At 40.2% G+C, this 14,043-nt stretch overlaps 1 protein-coding gene across 1 annotated transcript in view; it reads right to left on the bottom strand.

Moving 5' to 3' along the window:
• Positions 1-5,771: 5,771 nt before the first annotated feature.
• atp8b1 (ATPase phospholipid transporting 8B1) overlaps positions 5,772-14,043 on the bottom strand; it is a 35,170-nt gene continuing 26,898 nt past the window's right edge. The window contains exons 24-30 of the mRNA XM_084572729.1: positions 12,509-12,665; positions 12,191-12,414; positions 11,136-11,219; positions 9,080-9,325; positions 8,669-8,807; positions 7,603-7,733; positions 5,772-7,233 (exon numbers count right to left, since the gene is read on the bottom strand). Coding sequence (XP_084428855.1) covers positions 7,000-7,233; positions 7,603-7,733; positions 8,669-8,807; positions 9,080-9,325; positions 11,136-11,219; positions 12,191-12,414; positions 12,509-12,665 — 1,215 coding nt within the window. The 3' untranslated portion in view covers positions 5,772-6,999. The remainder of the gene's footprint in view (positions 7,234-7,602; positions 7,734-8,668; positions 8,808-9,079; positions 9,326-11,135; positions 11,220-12,190; positions 12,415-12,508; positions 12,666-14,043) is intronic.

Here is a 14,043-nt window from a genome sequence, read left to right as displayed (position 1 = left end):
TTTAAATTACTGGAATGTATGAAACTGCTGGTTGTGATGGATTCTAGCGTGTCAGAACCAGTTGGACTTTTAATGCTAAATGCTACTGAGAGCTAATGGAACCAAGCTAGCTAAACAAAGTATGGTACAACATCTCTTACCTCTTTTTGGCGAATGGCCATACCAACTTTCAAGAAGCATATCACCGTCTACTGTACATGTAAGAGAACGTAGAACTCCTCGAACATAGAACTCCTCGAACATAGAACATCTTTTAAACAGCCGGTAAACAGTGTTCACCAAGAATTTTTCCCCCTCTCTAAATTTATCTCTTTACTTTTTGTTGTAACCATGCCTTTTCTTTATCAGCATTTTCAGTTATATCATAATGTGTGTGCATGGCTGTGAGTTTGCTTTTCCCTCCTGAAATAATGTCTCATTTCTACCAGTGTAATCTAAATATTTATAAATCACCCTTTTTTTGTAATACGTAATACACACTATAGTACAGTCTCCCCTTACTGTCCCTATCCCAATTTCTCTGCCAATTTTCCAATATTTTCTTTTTAATGAGTTTTTTAACATCCCCTGTAAAATCCATAATATATATATATATATATATATTTCACCGTCCCATCCGCTAACCTGTTTCCCGTTAACATGAACCCAACTAAAAAATTCAACATCTATTTTCTATGCCTTTGTATTCTAAATGAACACTGAAGTATTTCTAGCTTTTCTCACTTCTTCCAGATCCATAATTGCTGCCATCCTGTTTGCTGTATAAACCAATCATTTAGCTGTAATGTTATACCCTAAATTTGAAATTGTGGTGTGGAGATTCCTGATCCCATATTTAGACTTTTTGAACTGTCTTTAAACATCTATAGGCGATTATTTAATGCAGCGATCAGCCGCAACATTAGAACTAGTTCTCGTTTAGTGTGAACTTGCACAACACCTGCAATGACACTCCTTGATGGCAGCAGCCATCCCCAGCAGGATGCAGCCTGACACAGACACACACACAAAAACACTTTAGGAACAACTAAAAAAACATGAAGAACAGCACAAGGTGTTGACCTGGCCTCCAAATTCACTAGATCCTAAACTGATCAAGTATCTGTGGGATGATCCACAGAGGCCCCTCCCCTCAACCCATAGGACCCAAAGGCCCCCTCTAACAATATTCTGTTGTCAGACACCACAAGACACCCTCAGAAGGCCCATGTCCATTCTCTGATGAGTCCCAACTGTTTTGGAGGCACAAGGGAGGCCTATACGATATTAGGAAGGTGGTCATAATGTTATGACTGATCAGTGTATATATGCCAAACTTCAACACTGAACATTCTATATAATTCTGTCTTGACATACTACATATAGGTATCATTGATAGTAATATTATTAGAAGTATTATAAGTAAGTATCATTATAAGTAACAGGACCAAGGACACTTCCTGGAGGGATTCTCTTATATCAGACTCTACAGATAATGCTGGCCCCAGCTTAACCCTTCACCCTTCCAAAGTTATATGTTTTTTGTTTTTTGTCAAAGAAAGGAATCAAGATTAAATCATTCATCGTTCTTTATTTAAATATTTCCAACAGTAGTAGATCTTTTTTCCTTGTTTCATTCAGATATAGTGTACAGACAAATAACTTTTCCATCAATCACACACATAAGAAGTTAAAAGGCTGTGTCTTTAGTAGTTATCTTTAGTTTCCAGCTTATACCAGGTTGAACCACATGGTCAAATAAAGGCCCTCTTCTAACTTTTCGGCAACAGTGATTCCCGACAAATCTTATCATATAATTCAGAATGTTTTCCTGCGTCATCTTCAGCAGCCTGAGAGCAGACATGCATAACGCTGTAGAGATCCTTCTGTGGCACAGGAATCATGGGAGCAAAAAGCAAGGTGCAGCATTACTGCTAAGAATAAATCCTCTGCACATTTACAGAAACACATCAGTAAAATGAATGAGTACGGGTACACAAAATCACAGCAAACCAAAGATTATTAGACAGCATATTATTATTGCTACATCTAAAGTACAGTAAAATGCTTAAATATTGTCTGGTCAGTAGAGTAGTTCTCATGATTTCTCTTGAGCCACGTGTTGTGGTAAACACAGATGCTGGGTCGTTAGCTACCGTTTCGTTTTTCCTCGTCAGTTTCCTGCAGCAGTGAGATCTTGGTCCATTCTTCACTAAGAATAACTTCTAGCTTATAGGTCTCTGGCACAGGTTCAAAATACAGAACAGGACAGATGCTGTTGATGCTGGTTGACTTTTCAGAGCCAGTGAATCACTACGTTCGGATGCACATTAATGCCACTACTATACAAAAGAAGTGTGATAATACTTTGAATTTGATATGGACCATGTAAACAAGATATTCTGTCCGAATGGTCTAAATTAGGCCTTTTGATGATTGTGACATTTTTTCAAAAAAGACTATTAGTCCATATATTTTCTGGAGATGTAAAGAGCACATTCGTTAAATGCGTCTCAGCTGCTGTCTGTTTATGGTGAAATCTGTGTGTTGTACACTAACCAGTATTCAGTAGAGGTATATGTGCATGCCCAAATTTCAGGTCAGAAGGACATCATGATAGTCTGGATATCAGCAGGTTTTTGCAGTGTCACTGAGGGTTGACAGGAAGAGCTGGTTGCGATTCTTTCTGTGAGAACTGCCGCAGGTCAGATTCGATTTGCTTCAGCTGCGCAACATCCCGGTTCAACTTGTCCCGAAGATCTTTGAGTTGTTGCTGCTTGCTTGCTTGCTGGGCTCTGACCTGGTGCTTTACCTCAGACCTTCTCTGCTGTAATAATCGTATCATGTCCGCGCACATCTTATCGCTGTCCCTCACAGCTTTATCCGCAGAGTGGCGGATGGTCTCCAACTCCTGCTGGAGCATCTTCATGTCTCTTTGGCGCCCATGGATGCTCTGCTCGATCTGCTGTTGATAGGCACCGAGCTCTTTCTTCTTCTTGATCACTTCTAACACTTTGTCATGGTCTGTTTGTTCTTTCTTGGAGCGCAGGCGCCTCGAGCAGATTTTCCTCTGAAGCTTTTCTGAGGGGTTGTTCAGCTTGTGTTTCTTCAAGGCAGGGGATTCATGGTGAGGCTGGAGGTGCTCCTTACAGCAAGAGACCAGGCACTGCAGACAGGACTTGACGGCTTTCAGTTTTCTTCCAGTGCAGATATCGCAGCCCACATCTCCTGGTCCGGCATAGCAGTGTTCAGCTGGAGCAGCTTGGAGTTCATCTGGAGCAGCTTGGTGTTCATCTGGAGCAGGTTGGAGTCCAGCCTTCTCAAATTCCTCAACTAAATCTGCTAACCCATTGTTTTTCACCGGAGCAGGCCTAGACATGAAGGCCTGTCTGCACTCAGAACAGCTGTTGATTTTCTTCTGATCAGCTTCATCGCTGTGGCTTTTGAGACAGCTCATGCAGTAGCTGTGTCCACAAGGAATAATCACTGGATCCTTGATTTCATCCAAACAGATCGAACAGAAATGTTTTTCCTGGTCTATCTGAATTTCTTGCTGCGCCATTTCACCTCTTACACGGTGAGAGTGAAGTAGCTGCACTTCCTCTTTCAACAAGAAAGCAACAGAGCCAAAGCTAAGCTGAGCTCTCTCTCTGTTCCTGTTCCCACTGACAAGCACGTCACACCATGTTGCTTACACCCATCTGTAAACTTACAGATCTGTGCAGGGTGAAGGAAGCAGGAAACACATCGACTGAGTGGGAGTGGCTATTCTCGTGAGCAGGGAGAAATGCAGGAAGTGGATTCGAGAATTTGATCTGTGTTTGTCTACCAGTGAGGAGCGGTAAACCAGAAAAGTTGCATTGTTTGTAATTGTTGTTTCACTGTGCCGGAGAACAGGTTGTGCAACTGATTTGTTTTTGGTGAGGATTAGGAAGATGACATAGGGAGGCTCACAAGGAAGTAAAAATGCTACTGCATCTGAAAGACCAAAGTAGATTACAAGGACATGTCAGAGCAAAAGAAATCAATTAAAGAAGGAAGTGAATCGGACATCTGTATACATCTGGGGATGGTTGCTGTCTCCTGTCAAAATGATTAGAAGTACTTCAGCTATAGAGAGGAAACAGAGAATTTCTACCTGGTCAGCAGTTACCGAACATTTCCGGTAACTGCTGACCAGTCGTATACAGCGGCCGGAAGGAATTTTAGCACATTCTTCAGTACAGAAATGCTTTAGCTTTGAGATGCTGGTGTTTCCTCACATGAACTACTTGCTTCAGGTCCATCCACAACATTTCTATTGGATTAAAGTCAGGACTTCAAATTGGCCATTACAAAAGATTAATTTTGTTCTTTAACTATTCTTTCGTAGAAAGACTTGTATGCTTGGGGTCATTGACTTAGCTAAGTCAATGATAAAGATTTGGAACAGCACTTGAGTCCTATTACACTGACTAGAAACACATCAGAACAGATGGATTCCACTTTGGCCTTGAAATTATTTTGTGCTCCTGGAAATGCACTGTACTTTACTGTGGTTAGTGGGGGAGCAGCACCAGCAAAAATCACATGAGTAGGAACGACAAATTGATCTGAAAGGCTGGTCATGTTATTGGCAGTGAGTTGGAGATGTTTGTCTCAGTGAGGGACTACACCAGACAATAGAGGGACAGCAGAGCTCATTCTCCAACAGACTGATCCAGCTCCGCTCCGACACTGAACGCTACAGGACTTCTTTCATCCCATTCGCAGTCCAGATGTACAACAACTCACCTTTCAGTAACAGATAACTCCATGCTGTTCATGTTAATGGACACTATTGCACCTTACCATCATTCCTATGTATACAATATATATTCTTTCTCTATTTCCTGTACATTTTTGCTTATACTTTTTTTATTTTACTAGATTTTACTTATATTTTATTTTATATTAGTTAAACTTTCTTAAAGTTTATCTAAGTCTTTTGCAACTCATAAATATATAATATTGGCTCATTTTACCAAATACACAAGTACACAACTATATGATTTTGCTCATTTGACTGGGTTTTCCTTGTCTACTCTCAGGACTGTGAGAAGATGTTGATGTTTTGTGTAATTTGTATGCAGAATTGTAGAAAATTCTTGAAGGGTGCAAAAACTTTACACTGCATATTGGATTTTTGGAATCTTGGAATACTCCAGTGGGGTAGAGTGGGTCACCAGCTGATGAGATTTGAAAGCATTTAGACCATTATCAGATAAGGGTCCTAAATTGAAGTGAGGACTACATTAGGAAGGCTCCAACTGATCTTCTTACTATTAACATAACAGACAGGGTAAGACTTCAAGACCAGTTGCATCCAGCATTGGTTGAAGAGGTTACTCATATACAGTATGCTGAGAATAGGGATGGTCGGATGACGAGGAGGAATAGCAGCCATATACCTTCCATATACAACCATTCCTTGTGTATACAAATACAAGGAATTTGTTCTCTGCATGTAAGTGGGCAGTGGCCAACAGTCTAAATCCACTTCTCCACAGTTACATTAGTACACTTAATATACATTTTTGATTCATGGTTATAACTGTTCTGGATACAATGTATTTATTTTATTTTTTTCAATTTGATATGCAGAGGAATTGTCTAATTCTTGTTCAGTTATTTTTTTGAAAATAAATAAATCAGTACTGTATAGTCTACTGCAGCATCATGAACTGTTGAACAATGCAGAGACCTAACAATATTATAAGCCACACAGACATAAGGACAATAATAATAATAATAATAAAAAAAAAAAAACACTCTTTTCAGATTGCTAAACATGCCCTTGGCTTTTATTAACAACCACATGTTAAAATACCATCATGCACAGGACAGAAACACCCTAGTCAACAGCAGTGATCCACTGCCTTCATTCATTCAACAATAAAATGACATTATCTGCAGACAGTAACGCTAGCATGAAGAGGATACAGTAACAGAGTGTCAGTTGTGGCTAAATGTGATTATGGGACTGGAAAAAAAATTGTAAACAACAAATGACACACAGATAATTCACAGAAAGTTTCAGACATATGGGATATCCGGTTTATAAGTAATAAAAATAGAAAGGAAAAGAATTACTTTTCTTATTGTAGTACAAGTAAAGAGCACTTCAGTTTAGATTCTGCAAACTGTAAAAGACTGAAACTGATGCTGCAGCAGGTTCCCTGTAGAGATTCTTTAAAGCACCTTAGAAAAACAAATATTAACAAAATGTGAGGTATAGAACAGTAACATTAGGTATTAAAATGATTTTGAGGATAAAGTCCATCAGATTAGCGAATGTAACACATACATGCAAGGACACTACCAAGGTCTGATACAGAGGAGGAGGAAAGATCACTATTCACAACTTACTTTTAAATTAAGACACACTTTATAACGTCTGACTCCCTTGCATAGCTTGGCATAGTAACATTCTACCTTATTAAGAATAAAACGTTAAAACACAACAACAGATATTGCAGTCTGATTTCATGTAGTACAGTAAGAATTAACTGGAATATTGATTTGGAATTTTAATAAAACTAATATAGAAAGTGCTCTGCAGACGTCAGTCTAAAACGTCAAAAGGCATCATATCAAACAACGTTACGGCATCACGTCAGCCATAGTAGTGGTGAGCACAGATAAACTGACTAAAAATAAGGCTTTTATTTTAAAAATCCTGAGTTAAACAACATTATCAGTCACACAGATGCTGTATGACCTAGTACCCCGGTAGTGGCGGTCGTCTCTTCGGTGAGCTTTTAATTTTTTTGCATTATAACAGAAGTCTGTGCATAGAGGTGGAACTGGAGCTGGTCATAGACTGGAGCAAAAGCCCACTTAACACTGGAATACCAGAGAAAAGGTCTCCTCAGACTGCAACCAGACAGACAATGGTAACCATTTCAGCATAGACTCCAAGTAGAAAAATGGCACTCCTCCTGGCACACCCAGATATTTTCAAACCCTGTAGTTTCGCTCCATCTCACGCTCCACCCCCACTCAGATGTTTTCGGCCTCTCTGTGGGGAACCTCCCTGATGCTGTCCTGGGGTCCACCACGAGCCGGCGGGCGCCTTCGTATGCTCCGCCCCGACGAGATGAGGTCAGCATAACCACGGGAGTGAGAGAAGGCATAGGCAGATCGGCGGGAACGCCTGCCTCGCTGGAAAGCTGACGGCTTTTTCTTCTCGTCCTCCTCCAACTGCATCTCATACTTCTTCCTGTTTCTCTGGACCTGGAGGATGATGGGAAATAAGCAGGTAATGTTAGAGAAACACTATTTTATCATAACATTCCCATTTTACATGAAATAGAAATTATAACTGAAAATAAAAAGTACATCTTGAACAAACTCTTACTGTACAAAATTTCAGTATATTATTTAATCCAAATAATTCTGTGAAAGAATTTATCAGCACCTGATGTTACTACTAACTTATCTACACTGTATTTATATCCAAAACTGGCATAGATTATGTAGTTATTGTCCTTGTTTTTCTTCTTTGTGTGCGCGTCTCTGAAGAAGTCCCATCAACATTTCCCTGAGAGGGGCCAGAATGACTAGTGATTAGCAGGTTGGCCACTGGACTCCCAGGTGTCTCACCTTGTCTCCTTCAGAAGGCCAGATGGTTTTATGGAGGAACTGGATGCAGATGACAGGCAGCAGGCTGATGCCCACCGTCAGGATGATGGTTAACCACAGGTAGGGCTGTCGCAGAGCGTTCGATGCTGCCCCTGCAAAAACATAACATATATGTGTAAGTAGAGAAGAGACTAGAGGGGCCCTTTATAATCACATGACTGGAGCCTTTTATTGGTTGAATCAAGAGAAAAAACAGGGACAGCTGTGTCTTTTATACCCCAGAATTACAGATGTGTCTGAAAAGGCTGAACAATCTTGGAAGCAAGATTTTGCATATTTGGAGAAACCAAGAGAAGCAACAGAAGGAGGAGCTCTCTCTGACAGACATATTATGCATACGATAATACACTGTATTCAGTGTATAACAGATATGATATAGGACAAGTAGAAAGTGTACAAGTGGAGTGCATACCTTCTCTTAATATCCAAAAAAACTACTGTTCTGGCTTTTTCTCAGCATACAAATTGTTTCTCATGCTATTTCAAATGAAAAACTGAAGAAAAAAAATTTAAGTAGGTGCTGAAAGGTCCTGCAACACTGAGGTTTAGGTTTAAGGACAAAACTAACTAGAACTAGATGTCATACAATTTGCCGCTATTAAAGTTTATTTATTTTTTTAATTAAAAAAAAGGTTCTTTATCTTGCTTAAACTGAGGAGGAGCAGAACCAAAGTGGGTGCTAATTCTTTTAGCATGGTACAGCATTGCTCAGTCCACAACTTTATTTTTCTCTTTTACTGCATCATTTTTGACTATAGTAGGCTCCTTTTTTAGCAATAAAGCTCCAAAAACAACTGTCCAGCACCATGATAATGTCGCTCTGTATCTGAATAATCCACCCTTTCCTAATCATCTAGGTATATCAGTTTAAAATGTGATAATATTTCAGTGTTAATATCTCAATATGTTTAAAGTTTGTTTCTGCTGCTGGACAAAAGTGTTTGCAAGTGTAAGAAGAAACTTTTAAAGAAAAGACTAGTCAGAAAAGTGAATTAAGTGTTTTACAGCGAGGTGAATGGTTACTGACCAGTGAAGGTGAACACTGAGGGGAAGATGACATGTATCCCAGCGCTGTGGATGTCAAACATTATCCCAAAGTAGATAGCTATACTGCCCAAAACTGAGAAGCAGTTGACGAAGGTCCAGTACGAGGTATCCAGAGAGATCTGACAAATAAGAGATGAATGAGAGAACAAAGTGTTATGTGTTTGATTTGAAACCCTGGTCCATTACGTTACATAACAATACATTGATTATCCATTTACTTAAAACTACAGTTATGGCTATAATGCCAACTTTCTGCCATAAAATTATTTATGGGAAGGGAAGTTGGTCTGATTTCCAGGCTACTTCTATTCATGAATAAGCAAAATACATATAGTCATTCTGAGCCTGAGCTCAGAGCCACAGCTGCATAAATCAGGAATTTGCGACTAACCTGCAGGTTGACCGTAAAGATCAAGGATGAGGCAGTTACGACAGCAAAGGACTGGTAGTCAGAGGGGGCTTCTCCATCCTGTCCCATGGTTTGCAGGAACGCTCCGTACGGGATGAAAAAGGTGATGAGCGAGACAAAGATGCCGTGGAACAAGCTGATGAAGAAACTCTTGTAGTTGAACATCACCCCCTTTTGGCCGGGCAAGTAGAGCTTGGGGAATTTCAGGCTGAGTCTGTCATTAACGTCCTGCAGGGGGAAAAGCAGAAATTAACAGAAGTCTGGATTCATTTTGTTTATACTATATTGAACAGGAGGGAATGGAACACATTTTTATACCCATGCGACGTAGGAAGCAGATCCAACCCTTCACTATTTGGCAGAATACTCAGACTGGACAAGCTCTAGTGATAATAAATCTGACACTTGTATCTCTCCTGGTTTTTCCTTATCAAATAGTGCTTTATTAGTGTTGTCATTTGCAGCCAGTGCTGCCTCAACCAAAAACACACATCACTCTGCAAATATAGAGAAATAGTAAACACAAAAGTCCCACAACAACCTTATTTGCAACAAATCAATAATTTCAGTTCATTAATCTCAAAGTTCTGGGGAATCCAATCACAAGTGACCAGCGTCAAGTGTTGACATTTGAGATAAATGTGATATCTGTTCATTAGTATGATGGCCTTTTAAAATATTCTGTCCTTGTAGCTGTTGACTAACTAAAAAATAAATAAATCTAGGTAATAATTTACAAATGAAAGTATTTAATATGAGTACACAAGTCTGATTCTGTCATTAAATAATGTATTAGGAGTGAGGTAAATTATTGATCCAGTCATGTAGATCCATAAGGAGCCGCTTAAGTTACATACTTCCTGTCTTTACTTATCTTTATTACCAGAGATTATGGTGCGTACAGAAACTTCCAGGGGTGGAGGTATGATATGGATAATGTTTCCAAGTTTCGTGGAGGTCTAACTAACATCAGGGTGGTTCTGAGTAAATAACAACTTAACGTGTGTGCCTAAGTCATGACGCACACACATAAAACAGCGCTGTTCTCAGTTCTGAAGCAACAGAAACACACAACAAAGACAAAAGCACCACAAGTGATGTCTGTTCATTAGTAATACAAGTCTTTTAAAATATTCTGTCCTTGAACCTGTTAACTGAGTAATAAACAAATCTAAACAAGAAATAACAAATCACTCTGTGATTCTGTCATTAAATACCGGAGTGGTTAATTGTTAATTATTGATGCAATCGTGTGGTTGTATAAGAAGCTGTGTGGTGTTAAGTTACATATTTCCTCAATGACCAGTTTCTCCATTTCGCTTTATTACCAGAGATTACAGTGCGTAATCTCTAGGGTTGGAGTTATATTTGAGTTTTGTGAATGTCTCAAAATTTTACTACGTCAGGGTGGAGATCAATGATCTTAACATGCGTGCAAAGGTCATGACGCACACACAAAAAACAGTGCTGATCATAGTTCTAAAACAGCAGTAGTGATCCATTAGAGGCAGGTGCTGTTAAAATTTTCTACTCTGCCTCAAATGATGTTGTTGTTTATTTACGTACAGAGCACAAAACTTAAATTGAATCTTAAGAGATGGCTGGAGATGTTTTTTAATGCCATGTGTTAACCACGTATTCAAAGCTGGCCACTTGTGATGGGATTGCCCATGTTGGATGTTAATGCAAGGTCTGAACAGGGCCTCACAATCTCCTTTATTTGGTAGTCACCATTTTCCAACTGTTATTCCAATATTTCTGAACAGTCAGTAGTCACTACAGAGTATTTGCTTCTCACTGATTTCTTGATCTAAACACCACCTGATTCCATTCTCAAAGCAATCTTTGATTTGTCCTTCTGATTAATAATAATGAAAGTTAAACACAAGATGCTTTTAAACCACAACCATGAATGCACTGGTCTTGCTTTTTCAGCAAATGATGGCTTTATCTCAATAGCAGTTATATGAATCTGTAAAACAAGCATGTCACAAGTTGCACCTGTATTCTTCATGTGTATAACGAAGTATGTTTTTACCTGGTCAAGAAGTCCAACAAGTAGAACAGGCAAGCTGCTGTAACAGAGATTGTAGAGAGTGATGAACCAGTCTTCATAGGCGACCTGCAGAGAGGAAAACAATATTTTATCGTCTCTGATGGTGGGTGCATACAAATGCCAGGATGAAGCTAAATGATATCAGGGGCTGAACCCTACAAACTGGGTTATTGGTTGATTACTTTCTATAAAAATATGAATAAAAACATTATTCGAAAATTATAAGAGTTTAGTTTTTGAGCATGGTAAATCTTTGAACTTCTCATTATTGGTCTCTGCTTTTTCTCTCCCTGAAATTATTTTAATCTGTTTCCAAAGTGGTAGGAATGTTCCATCAAAAACCGAAATATTATGGAGTTTATTCATTACAGGTTTTCTGTGGCAGGCAAGTGTCTTCCATTATAGTGTTTGAATGTAGATGGAGGTTAAAAAGATGGAATACCAGCTGTGGGTGCACCACATTGATTATAACTAAGCAAACTCCATGACCTTCAAAAAACTTTACTAGAAGTTACTTTATCTATTGGTTTCTATGAAATGTATTAACATTCAGTAGTTCATTCATGCCTAAACCATAGACCATATAAATATGGATGGTGGAACGGCTCCTCAAAGTGAAGCCAAAGCAAGTAGAGCGCCCCCTGGTGTCTGGCTGTAGTGTAGGCCATAAGCTCCCCCCCCCTCCATATTAGTGGATGGGACTTAGGCCAAACTAAAACTTTAAATAAGTACAGTGTATAAACCATGATTTTCTAGTAAATAGTGGAGGTAGAGCAGAGCGTAGTATTAGTTAAACAAAAACGTGAGTCTGGCATAAGCGTGGTCAGGTCATCAATATTGTGGCTCCGCGCGGCTCCATTCTCGGATCGCACTGGGCAGACTCTGGCTCTGGCTGGCACCACTCACAAGATGGTGCTGCCCAATCCCCGGGAAAATAACGCCAGTTTGGCCAATGCAAGGAAGTGGGGACGCATTATCCATATTTCTATACAGTCTATGCCTAAAACCAAAATGACATAACTTGTACAGATGCTGACCTGTGAGGAGTATCCGCTGAAAAAGGAGTACCAGAAGTGGACCAGAGTGAAGGCAAAGTTCTTGAAGAAGAAGAAACGCAGGAACTTGCACATGCGGATGTAGGACCAGCGCCCATGCACCAGCAGGAGGCGCTCCAGGTAACGGAACTGAGCAAAGGCGTAGTCGCTGGACATAACGGCCTGCATCCCCTCCTGACCACTGATACCTACACCGATGTCTGCAGCTGGATGGACGGAGGATAAGGAGAGAGATTAGGTTTGCAGGACTATGAGACACAAAAGAAACATTTTTTGAGCAGATTAAATTTGTGTCCTTACTCTTGATCATGTTAACGTCGTTGGCTCCGTCTCCGATGGACAGTGTGATAGCCTTCTTGTACTTCTTCACCAAACTCACCACGTTGGCCTTTTGTTTTGGAGTTACACGACAGCAGATGACTGACTCACACTCACAGGCCATGTCCACAAAGTCAACCTATGGGGCAAAAAAAGAGACAAATCACCATGTTTGATCACATTAAATCAATCTGAGACACACTGCTCATTAAACATACACTCCTGATCAAAATTTTAAGACCAGTTGAAAAATTGCAAGAATTTACATTTTGCACTGTTGGATCTTAAGAAGGTTCTAAGTAGTGCTTCAAAATGCAAAAAGAAGAAATGGGAGTGAGACAAGAAAAAAATTTGAGTAAGCAATTTATTGCAAACGACCATTAAACTGAAATAGGCTGTTCATCAGCTGATCAAAAGTTTAAGACCACAGCCTTTAAAAGCCCAAATCTTCGCAAAAATGTGGATTCAGTGTCATTTTCTGTCAGGTACCCACACTGTCATGACCTCCTGATGGCAAAGGCAAAAAAGCTTTCTCTCTTTGAACGCGGTCGGATTGTTGAGCTGCATCAGCAAGGCCTCTCGCAGCGTCGCAGTAAAACAGTCATTTTAAACTTCTTAAAAGATCCTGAGGGTTATGGGGGAAAAAAAGTCAAGTGGTAGACCCAAAAATATTTCACCGGCCCTGAGCCAGAGGATCCAATTGGCTGTCCGACAAGACACGGGACGATCCTCGGCCCAAATTAAGCTTGTCACTGGTGCCCACTGCAGTCCCATAACCATTAGACGGCATCTTCAAGAGAAGGGTTTTAAGAACAAAAAACGTCTTCAAAAACCTCGTCTCCTTCAACGGCACAAAATTGCACGTTTGGAGTTTGCACGAGAGCACCAAACATGGGACACTGAAAGGTGGAAGAAAGTTTTATTCTCTGATGAGAAAAAATTTAACCTTGACGGTCCTGATGGCTTCCAACGTTACTGGCATGACAAGGAGATCCCACCTGAGATGTTTTCTACACGGCACAGTGGAGGGGGCGCCATCATGATCTGGCGGGCTTTTTCCTTCAATGGAACAATGGAGCTTCAGGTTGTGCAGAGGCGTCAAACGGCAGCTGGCTATGTGGAGATGTTGCAGAGGGCATCCCTCATGACTGAAGGCCATCGTCTGTGTGGTAATGACTGGGTTTTTCAACAGGACAACGCTGCAGTTCACAATGCCCGCCTGACAAGGACTTCTTCCAGAGAAATAACATCACTCTTTTGAACCATCCTGCGTGTTCCCCTGATCTAAAACCAATTGAGAACATTTGGAGTTGGATGGCAAGAGAAGTTTACAAAAATGGACACCAGTTCCAGACAGTGGAGGCCCTCCGTGAAGCCATCTTCACCACTTGGAGAAACATTCCCACTAGCCTCCTGGAAACACTAGCATCAAGCACGCCGAAACGAATTTTTGAGGTGATTAACACGAATGGTGCAGATACTCATTACTGAGTCCTTTTTTGAAAATTTTATTTCTG

Source organism: Chelon labrosus (assembly GCF_963514085.1).
Source record: "Chelon labrosus genome assembly, chromosome: 22".
NCBI classification, from domain to species: Eukaryota; Metazoa; Chordata; class Actinopteri; order Mugiliformes; family Mugilidae; genus Chelon; species Chelon labrosus.
Note: the sequence above shows the minus strand (reverse complement) of the source record. Positions and strands in the feature narration are given on the sequence as shown.